The 19,869-nt window shown below is 60.0% G+C and overlaps 1 protein-coding gene across 2 annotated transcripts in view; it reads left to right on the top strand.

Annotated features, from left to right (window-relative positions):
* ADGRD1 (adhesion G protein-coupled receptor D1) overlaps positions 1 to 19,869 on the top strand; it is a 90,913-nt gene that overhangs the window by 37,658 nt on the left and 33,386 nt on the right. For both annotated transcript variants that reach the window (XM_069496988.1, XM_069496986.1), the window contains one exon: positions 17,705 to 17,778. In XM_069496988.1, the coding sequence (XP_069353089.1) occupies positions 17,705 to 17,778 (74 nt within the window). The remainder of the gene's footprint in view (positions 1 to 17,704; positions 17,779 to 19,869) is intronic.

Below are 19,869 nucleotides of genomic sequence, written 5' to 3'. Positions count from 1 at the left end.
AGTCTTGTGTGACGGTCACTTTGCCGTCCTCCCGTGTCACGCACCCAGTTTTCGTCCTCACGCTCGGCCCCGTAGCAACCTCCGTGTTCCTGCTCCCTGATCTCTTTGGGGTGACTTCTCAGGAGCAGAATTGCTCAGTTAAATGTCTATGGTGTTTCCCATTTTAAGATTTATTTTGGATGTTTAAGCCAGATCTGTGTTTGCTTATGGAGGGAGGAAGTAGAATTGCAGACTCAGACTCAAAAGTTAGAGCTCGGAGTTCAGATTATTCAGAGTGAACTTCTCATCTCCCCCAACCACGTTTTAACCACCCCCCCCACCCCCTGCTCCCGTCCCCCTCCACCTCCAAGGGTCCTCACTCCCCCTCCCCCACGGGCCTGTGACTGCGTTGGGCCCACGCGGATGATCCAGGCTCCTCCCCCTGCGCCAAGACATCTGATTCAATCACCCCAGAGACGTCCCTGTTGCCTGTGACCTGACCCTCGCGGGCTGTGGGGGCAGGTTTGGCCGGGCCGGGCACCATGTCTGGGCACCATTGAGGACCAGTAAGTCATTGGCGGGAAGCCCCTCTGGACGTTCCCGGGCAGCGGCCGGACCCTGAGCTCGAGTAGCCACCCTGGGGTGGGCAGGCTCTTCCTCCTGGGCCGCCCCTCGTGACAGAGCCGTCCTGTGTCCCGGCCGCTGGACGTGGGATCAGGTGTGTGGGGGTGTCGCTCCTCCCCCGCAGGGCAGGGCCTGAGCACGTCGTTCCTCGTCACGGCAGCCGCGGGGCGTCAGCCTCGGCTGCGTCCGCGGAGCAGCAAACCCCCCTTCCCCGCGGCCGTGAGCATCTGCAGCTCGGATGCCGTGTAATTTAGCATGTACCACCTGTGGTGTGTCACGGTCACACTGAAAAGACACAGAAGAGACCCATAATTTAACACTTGTCTAAAGCTCATCGCTTCAAACGAGCTGGAGTTTGCAGAGCGAGGACAGCCACTGTGTGAGGGTGACAGCCAGCGCCCGTGCGGCAGCCCGCGCCGTTCTGGGTGACCTTGGGCTCCAGTCACCTCTCACGGTCCACAGCGTGTCTGGACCGCGCCGCCCTCCTCCCATGGCCCGTTCCAGAGGGCGACTTCCCGGCACTGAGTCCCACACCGACAGCGGTGCCAACCGTGCTTGGCAGCCGGGGACGCCCCATCCGGTAGCTCCTCTGGGGCTCGACCCTGCGGAGCACCCCCCACCCCCGGCATAGTGTCACAGGACGAGGCCCCGACAGTCGCGCCACCCGAGTGCAAGGAGGTCTCGGGCCACAGCTGTCGCCCGGCTGGGCTGAACTCTGGCCGAGGTCTCGCTCCCTTTAGGCTGGGCTCAGTCTCCCCGGGGTCTGAGCCCTCAGGTCCCTGGGACTGATGGAGACCGTGGGGCGTGGCCATTCCTGCGGCCTTGGCCACAGACACAGTCACGTCCTGGGACAGCCAGGAAGCTGGGCTTGGAAAGCGAGATGCCGGCTCTGACCACACACCGGGGGCGGAGCCTGCAGGGTGCTGGGGCTCGGAGTCGGAACATGGGGCTGGGGGGTGGCGGAGTCTCGGTGTTCTGCGCAATCGACACGGAATAGACATGGACGCTATCCGCGTCCTCAGACTCTGTGCTCTGTGCCTCGGGGACCCGGACCCGGCTGTTCTGCACCTAGTCGAGGACACGACCCAACAGGCGCCCCGGGCGTGACGTGCGGCTGGTGGGTTTCAGATTTGAACATGGAAACACGACAATAGCCAGTCACTTAAACACTGTGACCTTGTTATTATTTACTGAAGAAACCGTATTATGACAGTGTTAAGGGAAGTCAAAATAAAAGGAGAAAAACGGGTCCATTTTGCGAGATGTGGGCCTACCGATGCCTCCCACACGGAGACGCACAGACGTTTTGTGCGGTGGAGACGATGATGTAGATGAGACCTTTGTTCTCCCGGTTAGTTGTTTTCGACCTGTCTGCAGAAGGCAGGATGATCGCTCGGAGGCTTGTTCACAGCGAGGCGAGTGTGGAGTGGAGCCCAGCGCCGCGGAGGACGCTGTTTCTTGCTGTTTACCTGCTTCAAAAAAGAGAGAAGCAAACCCTATTTGGGCTTTAAAAATCAACTAACCCCAGGCAAGTGTTCACCTGCCCCTGCTCCCGTCCCCGTGACATCAGACTCCTGGGAACACGTCACCCTCGCGCTCCAAACGGGTGAGGGTCTCATTGGCTCCAGCAGGTGGGGTTGGACCCCCTTCTGCTGTGATTTTCCTCCCGACTGTTAAGTCATGTGGGGATGAGTCCCCAAGCCCTTATCTGGGGGTTCAGATGACCCAGCAGCCTGGAGGCCCCTCGACTTCCCGCCCACTCAGAGCAGCGTCTTCCCGGACAGGCAGGTCTGTGAGCGCCGTGCCCGGGGGGGCCGGGGGGTGGGCAGCCGAGCTGTGCGGGGGTCTCTGACCTTCCTCCTGCTGCTGCCGTCTCCTCTTCCATTCAGCCTCTCAGAGCCGACACGCCTCCCACGAGGGCACGAGCCCCCCTTGTCCCCTCCTGGGTGGTCCAGCTGGGAGCATCTTTCTTCTGCTTGGGCCGGACGGCAGAGGGGCCGATGCTAAGGTTGGGGGCAGACGTGGAACGGAGACACCCCCAGCGGTCAGCTCCGAGCGGCCCAGGGTGTGGGGAGGGTGGACACTCGTCAGCCCCGAGCGTCCCGCTCCGTGGCTGGAGGCAGAGGTGGCAGAGGGCCCCCCTTCCTCTGACCCTGTGGTCCCCAAGCCCCGGGCTGCGGACTGATTCCGGTCTCTGGCCTGTTAGGACCCTCAGCCCCCGCAGCATTCCCGCCCCGACCTGCTGGTTTTTCCAGAGAAGCTGCCCGCCTGTGACGTCTCTTGAGTTTTAAAATATTTGCAACACACAAAAAAGAGAAAGAGCAGACACAGGCTGACTCCCGGGGCGGGAGGGCGGGGGGGTGGGGAGGGACGGCTGTCCCTGGGGAGGAGGAGACCTGGTGGCTTCTCCATGTTCCCGAAGCAAAGCTCGGAAGGAGCAGGCGGAAGAGGGAGGACAGGGCCCCGAGATGCAGGCCCAGCTGGGTCCTCGGGCAGAACCAGCCCCGTGGGGTCCCCAGGGCTGTGGGGGCAGGTCGGCTCTCGCAGCTCCCAGGCTCCTGCCCCGGTGGCCGTGCAGACGCCCGGGCCGGGGGACCACCCAGGCCCGCCTCCCCCAGCGCTCCCGGCCCAGTCCCCTGGGCCCATCCAGCTGGGCCCGGGACGAGGCATAGTGAGGAGAGGTGTCCGGTCTAGACGCCCTCCGGTCCCTTCTGGAAGGTTGTAAGGAAGTCACGCAGAGTTCACGCTAGCTGTGCCGCAGATGCAGAAAGAAAACAAAAACAAAAAACAAAGGAGTCTTGTTCCCAGCAGAGATTTCAGACAAGGGACAGCTCAGAACATCTGGCCCTGGGAGGCTGACTGTTTATTACAGAGCCGCTCCCTTGTCCAGGGTTTTCTCTCGAGTCACTTTGCCCTTCACGCGCGGATCCCCCAGCTCGAACCCCCAGACTCACTCGGCTGGGGCGGGCGTCGCTTGGAGCAGGTGGGCGGGCGGCCCACCCCTCCACGTCTCTGGCCGGGAGAGCAGCTTGTTTTGCTCAGGCAAAGGCCTCAGACTGCCAGCCGGGCCGAAGACGTTTTCCTACTTTAAAATAATGAATTATTTGCAGATGTTTTAAAATCGGGAGATTTCACAAAAAAGGATGGGTTTTTGTCTTCCCTTGGAGGACAGGGGGTCTGAGAAGGGGCACATCCTGGCCGGCTGCCCTCTGCGGGGTCCTGGCTGCTCTGGTGTCACTGTGGGTGTCCCCTCCCTGGCCCCCATGGGACCCGAGTTTGAGACCCGTGGACTCTTGCTCCCGGGGGCTTCATCGTGTCTTGTGCATTCGGGAAGAGATGACAGGATTTGTCAGGAACGGGACGGGGCTTTGGGGGTGCTGTGTCCACGAGGTGTGCACCCAGTACAAAGAAGTGCAGTGTCACCTTCTGTCCCTTCCTCTCCCCCCACCCCCTCCGTCCTCTCCGGTTCCTGCTCTGCCTGGCGTTGGCCTGGGCTGCCCGTGGGGCTGGGCCTCTGGAACACGGCTGAGGGGCTTCCTCGGGGTCCCGCTCTCCGAGTGGGGGGGCAGCCTCAGAGGCAGGGAGGACGGCGCCCATCGAGGGTGGGGCACGTCCTGGCGGAGCCACAGTCCTGGGCACGGCAGCTTCTGTCCTCAGGTGCCAGCTGTGGGTGGAGCCCACGTCCAGGACACACCGTGGGGGCCACTGCCCCTCCCGCCGCCTGGAGCCAGGACGCCACAGCTGAGGGGCTGACGTGGGGTGCCCCGGGGACCACAGCCCCGCCCCCTTGCCCACCCCTCCCCAGCCCCAAGAGTCTGCTCCGTCCTGGATGGAGCGGCGGAGGTGGGTGGGGTGGGGACGCTGCCAGCCACCTGGGAGGCCTTGCACTGACACTCCTGAGCCTGCTGGGACGGGAATTCTCGCCTGTCCCTGCAGCCCTTCGGATAGGAGTTAGCACAGGGACATCCGCGCCCGCATGCGGCTCTGGGCGTCGGGCGAGGGCTTCTTGGAAGACCGTGAGTCAGCAGGAGGAGGCTGGGCCTCACTGGGGACACGGCTGTCAGCAGCCACCCCTGCGGGACAGTGGCCCACACCATGGTTTGTTTCCCTCCTCTGCAGGAGACTGGGGACCCCACGTTCTGTGCCAGCCCCCATCCTCTGAGGCTGGGGAGGGACTCCGCTTGTCACCACCACGTCCCCTGTCGGGAGGGAGACAGGCAGAGCACCAGCCGCTCTGAAGGAGGCTCCTGGGTCCCCACATGGCCCTGACACCCCGACACCCTGTCGGCCAGCAGCATCCGGCTGCGAGAGCGGGAAGGTGGTCTCTGTGGGTGGTCAGCCAGGCTCTGGGACACGGGAGGGCAGGGTCCCTCTGTCACAGAGCTCTGTCCAGCCACACCCCGCCCGACACGCAGGGATAGTGCACCCTGTCTGCTGACGGGAGGCGGAGGACGGGGTCAGCCCGGGACTGCGAATGAGCCGGGGGACAGGGCCGTGGGTGGGACCCCCGGGTCATCTCCGAGTTCTCCCCTCCCCGGGAGCACGTGTCTTTTCAGCACATCCTGCTGCTGGCCAGGAATCGCCAGTCCTCCGGGGAGAGTGGGAAGGGCTCCCCACGCCGCCGTGTCTTCCTGCCCCGGCTGCTGCAGCTGTGCCGCCAGATGTGGGGGGCCTTGCCTGTCGCTCCCGGGTTTGAACCCGCAGCCCCCGGGAGGAGGTGAGGGGGGCGGGTGGCACCTGGGAGTGGCCGTGCAGGGAGTGTCCGGCGATTTGGAGCCCCTGGATTTGCAGGGCGTGGGGCCCAACCGGGCACCACCCAGCCGAGGTTCAGATCAGTAATTTATCCCGCGATGATGATAGGTTGTGGATCCAGAAACTTTTTATAGCTCACATAAGAGACTGTTGTCTTCTGAGAAACTAGTCCTCATTTGTGGGCAGGGCAGGGGTCATTTTTAGACGATGGCGTGTCCCTCCCGTGCTCTGTGGGGGCAAACAGGCACTCAGAGAACCGGGTGCGTCCTGCGGGGCTGGGGGTGGGCAGAGCCTCCCGCCTCCCGCTCGGGGACGGCAGGGGAGCGGGTTTCTCCCGGGGTGGCGGGGACGCCAGTGCCTAGTCAGGTCCTGGCACTCGGGCAGGAGGAGGTGGGTGAGAAAGAGGAGAAGGAACAAGGAGGAGAACGTGCTTCCGGCGGGGCGGGGAGGCAGGGTGGGGCCCTAGGACGTTAGCATGGGAAAGCGGACGCCATTTACATCCCTGTGCAGTTGAACCCACAGGGCGCGAGGCCTTCTCCGTACAGGGTCAGCCGTGTGGCCGTGGTCCCTGACGTCTCTGGGTACTGTCAGAGCACAGGGTCGTCGGGGGCCACGTGACCACAGGTGGCCGGGCCCACAGCGCCTGCTGGTGCCTTAGGGAGAGGTGCAGGCCCAACCTATGCACTCTTGACCTCTCCGTGATAAACTTCTTCTCAACCCACACGCCTGCCTTTCTCCCACGCTAAGCAATCAGAGCCGGAAATTCTGGGAATAAAACGTTGACCACGGTGTTTTCTGATCTGCCTTGGAATGCACAGGTCACTGAAGTCAAGTGTTTGTCCATGTACTGCCCAGAATGGTCTCGTTTGCAGCTCAGAAGCGGCCAGTGAACAGGTTCACGGGATCACTGAGCCCAGGACGGAGCCATGAACCCCGGGTGTGCGCTGAGGCCTGGTGTGCGCAGGGGCGGCCGTCCCTTCTTGCTGGCTTTGCGGGGTTGACGTGTGGTTTCATGAGCACCCTGGGAGCTGCAGGTGACTCTGCAGGTGTGAGCACCCTGGGAGGTGCAGGTGTGAGCAGCAGGGGAGGTGCAGGTGTGAACACCCGGGGAGGTGCAGGCGTGAGCACCCAGGAAGGTGCAGGCGTGAGCACCCTGGGAGGTGCAGGCGTGAGCACCCAGGGAGGTGCAGGCGTGAGCACCCGGGAAGGTGCAGGCGTGAGCACCCTGGGAGGTGCAGGCGTGAGCACCCGGGAAGGTGCAGGCGTGAGCACCCGGGAAGGTGCAGGCGTGAGCGCCCTGGGAGGTGCGGGCGTGAATACCCTGGGAGGTGCGGGCGTGAGTGCCCTGGGAGGTGCGGGCGTGAACGCCCTGGGAGGTGCGGGCGTGAACGCCCTGGGAGGTGCAGGCGTGAACGCCCTGGGAGGTGCAGGTGCGAATACCCTGGGAGGTGCAGGCGTGAGCAGCAGGGGAGGTGCAGGCATGAGCACCCTGGGAGGTGCAGGCGTGAATACCCTGGGAGGTGCAGGCGTGAGTGCCCTGGGAGGTGCAGGTGTGAGCGCCCTGGGAGGTGCAGGCGTGAGCGCCCTGGGAGGTACAGGTGCGAATACCCTGGGAGGTACAGGTGTGAGCACCCGGGAAGGTGCAGGCGTGAGCACCCTGGGAGGTGCAGGCGTGAATACCCTGGGAGGTGCAGGCGTGAGCACCCGGGAAGGTACAGGCGTGAGCACCCTGGGAGGTGCAGTTGTGAACGCCCGGGGAGGTACAGGTGTGAGCACCCGGGAAGGTGCAGGCGTGAGCACCCTGGGAGGTGCAGGTGTGAGCACCCTGGGAGGTACAGGTGTGAACGCCCTGGGAGGTGCAGGCGTGAATGCCCTGGGAGGTGCAGGTGGGAACACCCAGGGAGGTGTGGGTGTGAGCACCCGGGAAGTGCAGGTGTGAGCAATGGCAACTGGCCCTGCCCGTGGTGCAGCAGCTCCCACATCTTCCCTCGCCGAGGACAGGACCCCGTGTGCCGAGCACATTCAGGATCCAGGCTCCAGGGTCCTCAGCCCTGGTTCACTGCGCAGAGCACGTCTGTGGGCCTCCACCAGGCCTGGGAAGCGTGCGCTCACCGTGCCGTGCGGCAGGGCCAGCGTCCTCTCTCGCACGGCGCCTGGGCTGTGCTCTGTCGGGTCTCCGAGCCATCCCTGCTGCTGTGCCGGTTTCCCAGGCGTCATTTCCTGTCCTTCTGCTCGTTCTTTCCCTGCAGCCGTCCCTGGACTGGGCACCTGCCCCCCAGCGACAGACAAGGCTGGGCCCTGCGCCCCCGGCAGCTCTCTGCCCCAGTCCCGCCTCCTGCCCCCAAGCACCCGCAGCCCCCGTCTTCACACGCACCCGCCTCGCACATTACGTTCTATCTTTGTCTCGGAAACGCTTTTTGTTTGTTCAAGCTGGTTAATTCTGCCGAAGTGCTTTGCCAAATGAGGAAGATGCGTATCCTTCGAGTAAAAGCCTTTCCGGAGAAGCAAACACAGGCATTTGGAAAGGACCCGAAACGATTTCTGTGCCCTGGGCCTGACAGGTGATCATCTCAGAAGTAATTGGCCATCACCCCACAATAACCTCATCAGCAAGACTGATTTTAAGAATTTTAGACATTTTTAGACTTTCTGTAACAGCAGCCAAAGTAAGTGGACTGGAACTTCACTAATCAACATGGGGGAATCTCAACAGTCAGCTGAACATGCACACGGGATGGCCGGGTGGCCGCGTGTCGTGGCTACTCCACGGTGGTTCAGCCACTGTCCCACGGACGGTCACTTCTGCGGTTTACTGTGGGCTGGGGAGGGGTGCTGGGTCACATGGCAGGAAAACTTCAGTTTCGCCGACTTTTGCTGAGTTGCTCACGAGTGTTGTCAGACGGAATCGCGCCGGTCCCACTGGTGGGAAGTAGAATCTGGTTGAGGATTTAACTTGCGTGTCCTGAACGCTGCTGAGCGGAGCATCTCTGCCGCGCTCACTCCCCACCCCCGGTCCCGTCCCCCTGTCCGTCCCACCCCCGGGCTCCGAGCCCCTCCCCACGGCAGCCCCACCCGCAGCAAGGCCCCGCCCAGCCTACTTCCACGGCTCAGCGCGCTGGGAAACAACAAAAATAAACCGCACACGTTTAAAGCGTTCGACGTGTAGACCCACAAAACCATCACCACGACGAGGATGACGAAGGTGCCCACCCCCTGAGGTTTCCTGGGTCCCCTTTGCACCCCTTTCCTGTCCCTCTCTGCCCCCCCTGCCCCCATCCCGAGGCAACCGCTGATCCTTGTGCTTTCACTATAGATTTGTTTACATTTTCTAGAACTTTATATACATGGAGCTGTTCAGTGTGTTCTCTTCTTGTCTGGCGTTTTCCGCTCACTCACTGTTTTGCTGAGCTGTTGGCTGCCGGGCTACGTCAGGTTTCGCTCCCCAAGCGAGCCGGGCCCTTCTGGGCAGTGCCATCGCCCTGCACGTGCCGAGGCTCCCGGGCCAGCGGGCTCGGGCTGTTCCTGGCCCCGGGTGAGTTCCCTGTGGTCCCCTCAGGCGGTCCTCTCCCTGCGCTGGGACGGTTCCTCACCGCGTGCGCCGGTCCTCACTGTGCTCAGAGCTCGAGGGGCCTCCGCAGAGGGTCAGGACCCTCCCTCCGTGTGGCTGTCTCCTCTCTGGCCACCTGCCCCGGACAGCCAAGTGCCGGGGACTTTGCCGGGTCCCGTCGGGGCCTCCCTCCCTGCTCCGCTGCCTGCGAGGTCTCAGGCTGGAGCCCGGGGCCAGCACAGAACTCACCCCGTGTTGTTTCCCGTCCCTCCTTCACAGGGGCCACCCTCCTTCACGGCCCGCCTGTCTCTGTCACTGCACCTGGGACACGATCTCCCCTGCACCCGCCACTTTGCATTTCTGCCCCGTTTCTGCTGCATGAAGATTTCATTGAATTTTTAACCTTGGCCATGTCCTTTTTTTTGTTTGTTTTGCATGGGAAGTTAGATTTTTTAAACTTACACTTAATTTGTGGAGGGAAAAATTGTGGAAGACTTTGAAATAGAACAGGAAGGTTCCGAGTGCGTCAGGGGACGCCAGGCATCGTCCGGTCCTCTGGGTCTTTGACGGGGTCTGTTGTCCCCTCAGTGTCCTTGTGCCCCTTACAACTCTGCAAGTTCTAGACTACAAACAGGAATTCAGATGATCCGCAGCCACCGACATGTGAGTTTTGTCTGGCGCAGCTTCAGTTGACTGTCCCCTGTGGGTGTGGATCCGTTTCTCTGGTTCTGTATCTATCAAGTGGGTTTATTCCAGCATCCGTGATGGCCCCACGCGTGTAGGGCTCATTGAATTTTCCTTTGATAGTCACATCTTGCTGTTCCTTCATTCATTAATGGGTTAAATAATATCTTTCATATGTGTTCATTTTGTATCTGTAGGAGAGTCACAATTTACCTTTTCAAATGTTATCCTTTAATATGTGGGAAGAGAACTTCAAAGGGAAGACTTTAGATATTCATTGTGGACTTAGGAAAAGAGAATTTGTGCAAAAGAGACGTAGGAAAAGAGATTTTGTATGTGGTTAAGGCCTAGGAAAGTTTGGGTTAAACTGTTTTATTTATGAACTTACAGAGTAGCAAATGTGGGAAAATGCAAAACAAAGCGTAGGGACAGAAATACGGGGAGAGTCACAGCGGTTCTCTCCATAGACAGTTCTAGAATGCGAATCGTGGACTGTCAAATTCCTACTTTCTTTTCTAAGTCGAACTGCTCATCTGTCATGGAAAATAGCACCATTTTAATGGGCCATATCAAAGAGTTTGGGGCCACAAATATGATTTGTTATTATTAACGGCCAAAGAACCAGGCTGTAAAGTAGATCAGAATTTTATAACCTTCTAAACCTGCACCATTATTTTCACAGAAATAAAAGTATTAACACTTCCCAGGAGATTCTGACTTGGTCCCCTGGGGTTCCCTGTAATTGAAATTTCCTGGTGATCTGCAAATCCTCCAGCCTGAGAGTCCCGTCCTGCAGATCGTGTGGTGACAACATCTCCCCCTACGCCGAGAATCGCGGGTGTGCGCAGACTTGCCCTGAGAGTAAACTCCCTTCAGACATACATTGGAGGTTATTCTTTGGTTTACAATCCAGGGAGAAGGTTTCCTAGCCGTGGGGAAACTCCGAGATGTGGCAGCGAAAACAAGGGCCGCTTGGGACGGCCGCGCCTTTTGTCTGTGTGAAGAGCATCTTCGTGAAGCTCAGACCCGCCACGGGGGAGTCGGGGCTCTGCCCAAACCCCGCTCGTTGTTGGGGCTGTTTTAAGCTGGGCATCTTTTTCTCTTTGTGCTGCGTTATATCACAAGGCAGACGACACTGAAATGAAGGAGGGGAACATCTGGGAACAATTCCTACCGGGGGCCTGGGGACAAATAACTTATCACACAAATATTCCATGAATAGAGGCACCTGGGCTGGGAAGTCGTTCAGAAAGAGACCTGGAGGCAGAAGCCGCAGCTCTGCTGTGGGCAGTTGATGGGCCCTGGCAGGGCCGGGAGGCCGGGGGGCCCCTCTGGGGAACAGTCACTTGCCCTGGGTCTAGCGGGGACCACATGGGAGACAGTGAGACAAAGCACACACCTCCGCACACAAAGGGACCTGAGCACGGCTGCCGGGGCCCAGGGCGGAGGGGGAGTAACATCCCCTGGGGAGAGCCAGAGACACCAGTGTCCCCACAGCCAGGTGACATTGCGACTCTGCTGTGAGTCTGGGACTCACACGTGTTGACACCTGACAAATGGCTGAGATTTGGGAGGCTGGGGAGGAGGGGAGGCTGAGGAGGAGGCTGGGAAGGAGGGGAGGCTGGGGAAGAGGCTGGGGGGAGGGGAGCCTGGGGAGGAGGGGAGGCTTGGGAGGAGGGGAGGCTGGGGAAGAGGCTGGGGAGGAGGGGAGGTTAAGGAGGAGGCTGGGAAGGAGGGGAGGCTGAGGAGGAGGGGAGGCTTGGGAGGAGGGGAGGCTGGGGCGGAGACTGGGGAGGAGGGGAGGCTTGGGAGGAGGGGAGGCTGGGGAGGAGGCTGGGGAGGAGGGGAGGTTGAGGAGGAGGCTGGGAAGAAGGGGAGACTAGGGAGGAGGGGAGGCTTGAGAGGAGGGGAGGCTGGGGAAGAGGCTGGGGGAGAGGAGGCTGGGGAGGAGGGGAGGTTAGGGATGAGGCTGGGGAGGAGTGGAGGCTGGGGAGGAGACTGGGGAGGAGGGGAGGCTGGGGAAGAGGCGGGGGAGGGGAGGCTGGGGAGGGGTGGAAGATGAATACCATCCACGCGATGAGAGCAATGGGGTAGAGTCGAGGGAGACAGTGTTTTGGCAACGCGGGTGCAGTTTTCCGGGCTGAGGAAATTGTCACGGGGATAATCACACGCTCCACCCGCTGTGACAAACGGGCCTGGAGAACCACACGTGCCACCCGGCGAGCCCCGCTGCCGTCTGAGGGAGACTCTGTGCTTCGCCCCGGAGCCGGCTTGGAGTGTGAGAAATGCCGCGGGCTGGAGGAGGCTGGGGAGGGGACGGGCCACCGAGCCAGGAACAGCTGGGGGGACCGGCCAGACGGCAGTGAAGGCGAGCTCTGTGCTGCTGCCGTAGCTTCCCAGGGTTGCTGTGACAAGTCACCGCGACTTGGTGGCTTTAAAACAACGACATTTATTCTCTCTGATTCTGGAGGCCGCAAGTCCGAACTCACGGTGTGGGCAGGGCTGGTTCACGCGAGGCCCAGGGTTCCGTCCGTCCGTCCTTGTGGCCCCACAGCTCCTGGTGGCCCAACCGCGGTCTCTGCCTCGTCCTCGTCCTCGCCCAGCCTCCTCTTCCGGGTGTCCCTGCCCTTCCCGGCCCGGTCAGGGCACTGCCTGACTCAGGCGCATCCTAACCCAGCACGATCTCTTCTCGAACCTTAGACCCTGTTTCCAGGTGACGTCCCAGTCCGAGGTCCCAGGTAGACGTGAATTTTGTGGGGACGCGGCGCGGCGCACTGGGATGAGACAGAAAATCGTCACTTTTCTCTGCCTGCGCTGCCACCTGCCCGTCCCAGACACCACATCCCCTCCTTCCTTCCTGTCTCTCTTCGCTCGCGTTTGTCTGTTTTTCCTTCTGTCTGCACGGTGGAGCATGAGCTTCTGTTATTTTAACCTTTAAAACTTTGTCAGGAAATAAAAAGTATTAGGAAAAACAAACAGGAGCTTCCCAGATCCTACGAGTTTAGAGCAGGAAGAAACTTCAGAGGTCGGGTTTTTTTTTTTTTTTAATGCTTTTGATTTCTAATGTATTTCTGTGGATTCGTGGTTTGCGTCCCCGTGAGACCAAAAGTCCTTTGATGGCGGAGTCTGGGTTTGAAGTCTGTGTCCCCCAGAGGGCTCAGATCCCAGCCCCACACAGCATGTTGCCGTCAACATCCGTTGCTGGCAGGGGCTCAGGGACGCGGCGTGAGGTCCAGGGCCGGCAGCGCTTCCCGAGGGCGTGAGACCTGCTTGCGAGAGAGGCGCCTCGAGGCCTTTCCGGATCTGGGGCGCCTGGGGCCGAGTTGCTGAGGACGCGACAGGCTGTCTGTCCTCTCTTCAAGTCCGTCTTCCTTCACACCCAAGTTTCAAGGTCCCTTCTTTGACCATTTCCTTTCTACTTCAAGAAACGTCCTTTAGGCCGGGCGCGGTGGCTCATGCCTGTAGTCCTAGCACTCTGGGAGGCCGAGGTGGGAGGATCGCTTGTGGTCAGGAGTTCGAGACCAGCCTGAGCAAGAGCAAGACCCCATCTCTACTAAAAAATAGAAAGAAATTAGCTGGACAACTAAAAATATATACAGAAAAAATTAGCTGGGCATGGTGGCGCATGCCTGTAGTCCCAGCTGCTCGGGAGGCTGAGGCCGGAGGATCGCTTGAGCCCAGGAGTTTGAGGTTGCTGTGAGCTGGGCTGACGCCACGGCACTCTAGCACGGAGGAGCTGGGGGGAGCAGCACACACCTGGGCACACCTGTGTGTCTAGGAACGGCTGCAGGAGGCAGGTGAGGAGGGCCGAGGCAGGTGAGGAGGGCCGTGGCAGGGGTGACGGTGAGGGCTTTGGCTTTTCCCCCAGTGAGGCGGGAGCCACTGGAGCCTCCATGCACAGGGACGAGGGACCGACTATGGTGTCCACAGGCTTGTGCTGTGGGTGGGGCCCTGCCCAGGACTGGGGGTGCAGAGGCAAGTTAGGTCCAGATCTGCTGTTGGGACTTGCTGACAGAGTCAACATGGGGTGTCCCCAAGATCTGGGGGCTCGGAACATGGACAGAGTGTCCGTTAACCACTGGGCAAGGTGACAGGTGGCTGCAGTGTTGGGACTGAGGCGGGAGCCAAGGTTTGGAAGTCCTGGGAACATCCCAGTGGAGATGTTGTGTAGATGCATCTAGAATTTGGGAGAGAGCTCCGGGCTCCACAGGTAGATTTTGGAGTTTCTCAGCTGGGCACGTTGCCACCGTGAGCAGAGCTGGTTCTGTTGGTCAGAAGGACGGGAAGATGGATGTGGGCTGAGTATCGGTTACGCTTCGGTGTCTGCCAGCGCCGGGGAGGGGGTCACCTCCCACCTGGCCCCTGAGCGGCGGCTGCCGGTGCAGGTGGACCCACACCTGGCAGACCCACGCGGCCCTCACCTGTCTCTACCTCTGATCCCGGGTCCGTAATCCGTCTGGGGGGAGGTTGGGGGAGGCCCCGCCAAGCCCTAAACACCATGGCCCTTTCCCGAAGCCTCCAGAGCCGTTGCCACAGGGACCTGGGCTGGTGCCCGAGTCCCGCGGAAACCCTGAGCCATGGACGGGCAGAGGGGCTGGTGCTGGGGGGCCCAGTGGCTCTGGACCTCACCGTCTGCTCTGACCTAGAAAACTGCGTTCGCTGGCTTTGGGGACCACGTGCACACAAGACAGAACGCAGAGGACAATGTGTCTTGCCTGCCGGTGGTGTAGCTTCCACTCCGGGCATTTGGGTTTCGTTCTCTGCCTGTGGGTCTGTCGGCCCAGACGCTAAACAGAGAGAACCGCAGCTTCTCAGCTTCAGTTAGGAAGGAAGGAACGTCCGTCTCACCCGCCAAGCGAGGCGCGAGCAGGGGAGGCGTGGGGTGGGTGGGCTTGGCCGCCGTACACATCGGTGTCGTGACGTGCCGAAGGACCGTTTGGCCGAGGCCGCTGGGCTCCGCGCCCGACTTTGACAAGATCCCCTGGCCGTTCCCACAGTGAGAGCCGCAGAGCACGGTTTCTCTGGAAAGGTTACAGGCGTGCTGGCGTCCGCAACGCTTTCCTCTGGTTTCCGTGAGCTGTCCCGAGTTCTTCTTGGACAGGGGCCCATTAGAGCCACATATTAAATAAAAGAATAATTAATGGATTGGATGTCTGGGACTTAAACACTTTGGCCAGTTTCGTGACAAGAGGAACAAAGGGAAGAAAACCACAACCCTAAATGCGAGGTGAGATTCCCAATAGCCACGGCTCAGACGCCAAGTCGAGGAGCTGTGACACTTTTACAGGAGCTTATAGATGTTGCTGTTCTTGCCTGACGCTGGCACCGAGATTAGAGGAGGATCCCCTTCGGCAGGTAAACGCGTTCATTCGTTTCAGATACAGCAGCTGTATGGATTTCCTGTTCTGCCCCTCTTTTTGCTCCTGAAAAATGTCACGAGAGGTAATCTGGACGCGTCAGTGCCGTGGCCCTCCGTTTCTGGGAGCACGCGGAGTCCTGACATGAACTTTTGGGGGACACATTCAAACCACGGCAATACTTAAATAAAAAGCAAGCGAATTCCTAAACAAGGAGCATTAACAGGCTATCGTTAGATATATTTTTCTCTTCTCTTCCTGTGTCCCCCAGAAGGAGCAAGCTCCCCTTGCTGAACAGTAGGGAATAAACAAGCAGTTGATTAATCCTGTTTGTTTCTCTTAATGGAAAAACCATTACGGTGCCTTGAGGGAGTCTCAGATCTGTGGGAGATGTCCCCGAGGACGGGGCAACGCTCGCATCGGACGAGCTTCAGTGCCGTGCGTCGGGAAGAACGAGGCTATCGAAGCATAGCCAGCTCCCGCTGGGCGGCCTCCACCTCTGTCCACACGGCGCTCGGCTGGGGGACGCAGGAGGACACCCAGGGTGTCGCTTCCTCCAGCCTCGATGAAGACTGCGGGGTGGGGCACCCTCACGTCCCTGTCCCCAGCCCCAGGACAACTGCAGTGGCCTTTATCTCCCGGCCAGGCACCTGGGAGGCCAAGGGGCTGCCGGCACCGCCCACGTGTCTCCGGGAAGTGTGGCCCTTGCACAGGTGACTCAGTTCCTGTCCCCGCAGTGCCGCCCTCCCCCGTGTTAAACACAGGCCTGCTGCAGACGGTGCTCTGCGAACTCTGGGGGCTCCGTTGTTGGAGACTTGCTGAGAGCCTTGGCTGCAGTTGGGTCGTGACCTCCAAGCACACGCGGGGGCCCTTCCCACCCCAGCGGCCGAGCCGGGGAGGGGACTCTTGGCGACGGAGGGGAGGCGCTGCCCCATCTCCGGGTGAGATCTTGGCTGCAGATCCAAGTGCACACTGTCTGCCTTCCCCGCCCTCTGACCACATTCGCGCTGGGCTTGCTGCCGTGGGGGCCGGCTTCGACATTGCCTTTGCGGAGTGATTTCGGGCCGCAGTCAGCGTCCGGCTTCCAGAGCCCACCCAGCCTCTGCTCTGCCCCTGGGGGGGGGCTCCTTCCCCACTCAGGAGGGACGGAGACTCCTCAGTCCTGGAGAAGCCGCCAGGGCCTCGTGTCGACGTGTGAGTCTGGCTGCCGGCTTCCCCGAGTCACCGTTGGGCTTAAAAAATGTCTTTTAAATTTTACACGTAACACACAAATACACCTGCTGGTGAACAAATTTCACACGCGCTCCGCGCTGGAGCGTTTGGCTCTGGGCAGCCCAGGCCGAGGACGCCTCGGCACAGACCCTCGCTGTGCTGGCTCAGCCTCACAGGTTTGTCTCTCTCCCAGGACGTGAGTTTGGTGTCACTGTCCCCTGTTGATGGTGTGCCTGTGGCTCCGGGTGGCTGGGGACACAGGGCTCTCGGTGTCTGAGCTCAGGGTCCACAGCAGGTCGTGGTTTTGGAAAACAGAGGAGAAAACCTCTTTTCCAGGCTGTTTTAGGAGACCCCATAATATATTAAGATCACTCTAAGATACTGGGGAGTGGCAGCGAAAACAGTGACGATTCCATCTGGCCGAACACTGGCAACAGGCGGCACCACAGCGACCGCTCTGAGCCCCGAGGGTCCGAGGACAGGCAGGCCGAGGTGCGGGAAGCCGAGGGGAGTCTGTTCAGCCGTGCGGCGGCTCGAGGCGCCTGCCGGGGCTCCCCAGTGCTGCTGCTGCCGCCATGCTCCCCGGGCGAGGAGGAGCTCGATGCCCATGCTGGGCTGGTGCCAGCGGGCTGCCCGCTGCTCTGCCCGCACAGGGCGGGGACTGGCTGGGGCCTGGCCGGCCTGAGCAGCGATGGGTCATGAGCGGCAGCATCTCCAGGTCAGAGGATGGGGTGCGGGCAGTCAGACGTGGGGCGCTTGGACAGACTGATAGGGAATCGATTAGGCGCCATCTACCCCAGCAGCCCTGGCTGCCCAGTGGCGTCGCTGGCTCTGAGCCTCCTGCACGGCCCCTGCGGGCGTCTGTCCTCGTGTTCAGAGCGGAGCCTGGAGCCGGCGTCTGGGAGCAGCCCGGGGAGAAGGCGTCCCGGGAACGGGGGGGGCGGGGGGTCTCACTGGTCTGTCCACTCCTTCTTTCTCCTTTCATCCGATGGACGTTTAGTGAACACCTGCTGTATGCCAGACCCTCTCTAGGTCCCAGGATCAGGCAGTGAATGAGACAGACAGAGGCCCTGGGTTTGGTGGTTGTCGAGTGTGTTCTAGAGGGGAGGGGAGCAGACAAGTAAACATATTATTACATGTCATATATTTGAATACATAATATGCCACATGGTGATCAATACTGTGAGAAAATAAACGAGTGGAAAGGGACATGGCGGGCAGGGGTGGGTGTTGGGTGGGATGGGAGGGAGGTCTCTGAGGACTCGAGTTTGGGCAGAGACTGGTGGAGCTGCGGGGGAGCCACATCCTTCGGGGGTGCGGCACGTGCAAAGGCCCTGGGGTGGGGAGCCCTGGCTCGTGGACTGGCGCAGGCAAGGGCACGAGCGGTGGGGCCACGTGACGGGGGCCACAGCGGGGGTGGAGATGAAGTCAGTGTCCGTGCACGTCACAACCCCCGGGCGCCGGCGTGAGGGGCTCCGTCCCATGTCAGCGCCCAGGACTGGGCCTCTCCAGCCTCATCACGGAGCTTGTCCATGTTCTTTCGTTTCAGACTCACAAGCAGCACAGCGAGGCCACCAACGGGAGCAACCGGGTCTTCCTGTACTGCGCCTTCCTGGACTTCAGGTACTGCTCACGTGGGGCTGCCAGGCAGGGGTAGGGCCGGGAGGGCCGTGGGGAGAAGGGGAGGGGTGCGGTGCCGACGGGCAGCAGGTGTCCCCTGCCAGGCCCGCCACTCGCCGCCCAGGGGACCGGCGCCAGCGTGGTTGCTTCACCCGCAAACGCTGGGTGTGGGGCAGGCCCTGGGGGGGTCTAAATTTCTTAAAGTGTAGATTTAGATTATTGAGAAGAGGCTTTTATTATTTTCTAATATAAACACTTAATGTGGCCGGGCGCGGTGGCTCACGCCTGTAATCCTAGCACTCTGGGAGGCCGAGGTGGGCGGATCGTTTGAGCTCAGGAGTTCGAGACCAGCCTGAGCAAGAGCGAGACCCCACCTCTACTAAAAATAGAAAGAAATTATATGGACAGCTAAAAATATATATAGAAAAAATTAGCCGGGCATGGTGGCGCATGCCTGTAGTCCCAGCTACTCGGGAGGCTGAGACAGGAGGATCGCTTGAGCTCAGGAGTTTGAGATTGCTGTGAGCTAGGCTGACGCCACGGCACTCACTCTAGCCTGGGCAACAGAGTGAGACTCTGTCTCAAAAAAAAAAAAAAAAAAAAAAAAAAAAAAAACAACACTTAATGCTATAAGTTTTCCCGTAGGCACTGATTTAGCTGCATCCCACACATACTGACATGTTTTTATTTCCATTAAATCTCAAATGTTTTCCAATTTTCCTAGTGACTTCCCCTTCAACCATGTGTTATTTCAAAGCATGTTGTTTAACTTCCCAACAGTTGGGGACTTTCTGCTATTGATTTCTAATTAAATCATTTCATGATCTGAAAACATACTTTCTAGAATTTCAGTTCTTTTAAATTTGTTAAAAGTTTTTATATGACCCAGGATACGTTCAATCTTGGTGAACGTCCCTTGTGTACTTGAAGAAAACGTACGCCTGGGGAGTATTTTATCAGCATCAGTCAGATCAAGCTGACAGTCGCGCTCAGCTCTTCTACGTCCTTCTGACTTTTCTGTCGGCTTGTTCTGAGTGTGAGTTCTGCAGCTTTAACAGTGGATTTCTATATTTCTCCTTTTAGTTCTGTGAGCTTTTCTTTGGTGTGTGTTGAAGCTCTGTTGCTGGGTGCTTTGCGGCTCTGTCCGGAGAGTGCGGCTGCGTGGTGCTCGCCCCACCCTTCACGCGGGCAGAGGGGCGCCACTGGGGTCCTTCACCCCAGGACCACGTCACGTCCCCCGAGCTCAGCACCGCCAATCTCCCAGACACCCCACAATGGAAACACGGCGTTCCGCATCCGACGGACAGACAGTGACGGCCTGTCTGCCGACTCCCCCCAGGTCCCCGCCAATCTCCCAGCCACCCCACAATGGAAACGCGGCATTCCGCATCCCACGGACAGACAGTGACGGCCTGTCTGCCGACTCCCCCCACGTCCCCGCCAATCTCCCAGCCACCCCACAATGGAAACACGGCGTTCCGCATCCGACAGACAGACAGTGACGGCCTGTCTGCTGACTCCCCCCAGGTCCCGGGGACGTTAGGCCAGAAGGGGCCGGGGCAGAACGTGGCCCCGTCGTCCAGTCCCACCTGTTCTGAGGTTATTAATGGGGTCTTGCTCTGTGAGTGGCTCTGGTTGTGCGGCCCGGTCTCTGCTAAATGCCTTTGCCTCCAGGCAGAGAGCGGATCATTAATCACGAACCCCCCTGGAAACTGCTGTCCCTGGGCAGCGGTCCGTCTGCAGGCTCAGCGCCACGAGAGTCACCTCTGAGTGACCTTCCCCAGCCCCAGGCTCCACATCACCCAGGGTAGTGCAGGGTTACGTGGGCACAGGCATCCCCACCCTCCCCGGGAGGCAGACGCCGCTGGGGACGCTGGTGGGGGAGGCGCGAGATGGGGTCCCCAGGTCGCCCCATTGGGACGGCCACATTTCTCACCCGTGGTGTCCACGCTGACGTCACAGTTTAAGCTGAACGGAAAGGAAAGAAAAACTCGAGACTCGAGTTTCTCCAACTCCATAAGTGCTTCCCCTCATCAGCAAAGTTTGTCTTTGTGACAACTGCAAGTGGCCGAGTGCCGGGAAGAACCATTTGAA

Source organism: Eulemur rufifrons, chromosome 21 (assembly GCF_041146395.1).
Source record: "Eulemur rufifrons isolate Redbay chromosome 21, OSU_ERuf_1, whole genome shotgun sequence".
NCBI lineage: Eukaryota > Metazoa > Chordata > Mammalia > Primates > Lemuridae > Eulemur > Eulemur rufifrons.
The sequence above is the reverse complement of the archived record's forward strand: the minus strand, read 5'-3'. Positions and strand labels throughout refer to the sequence as shown.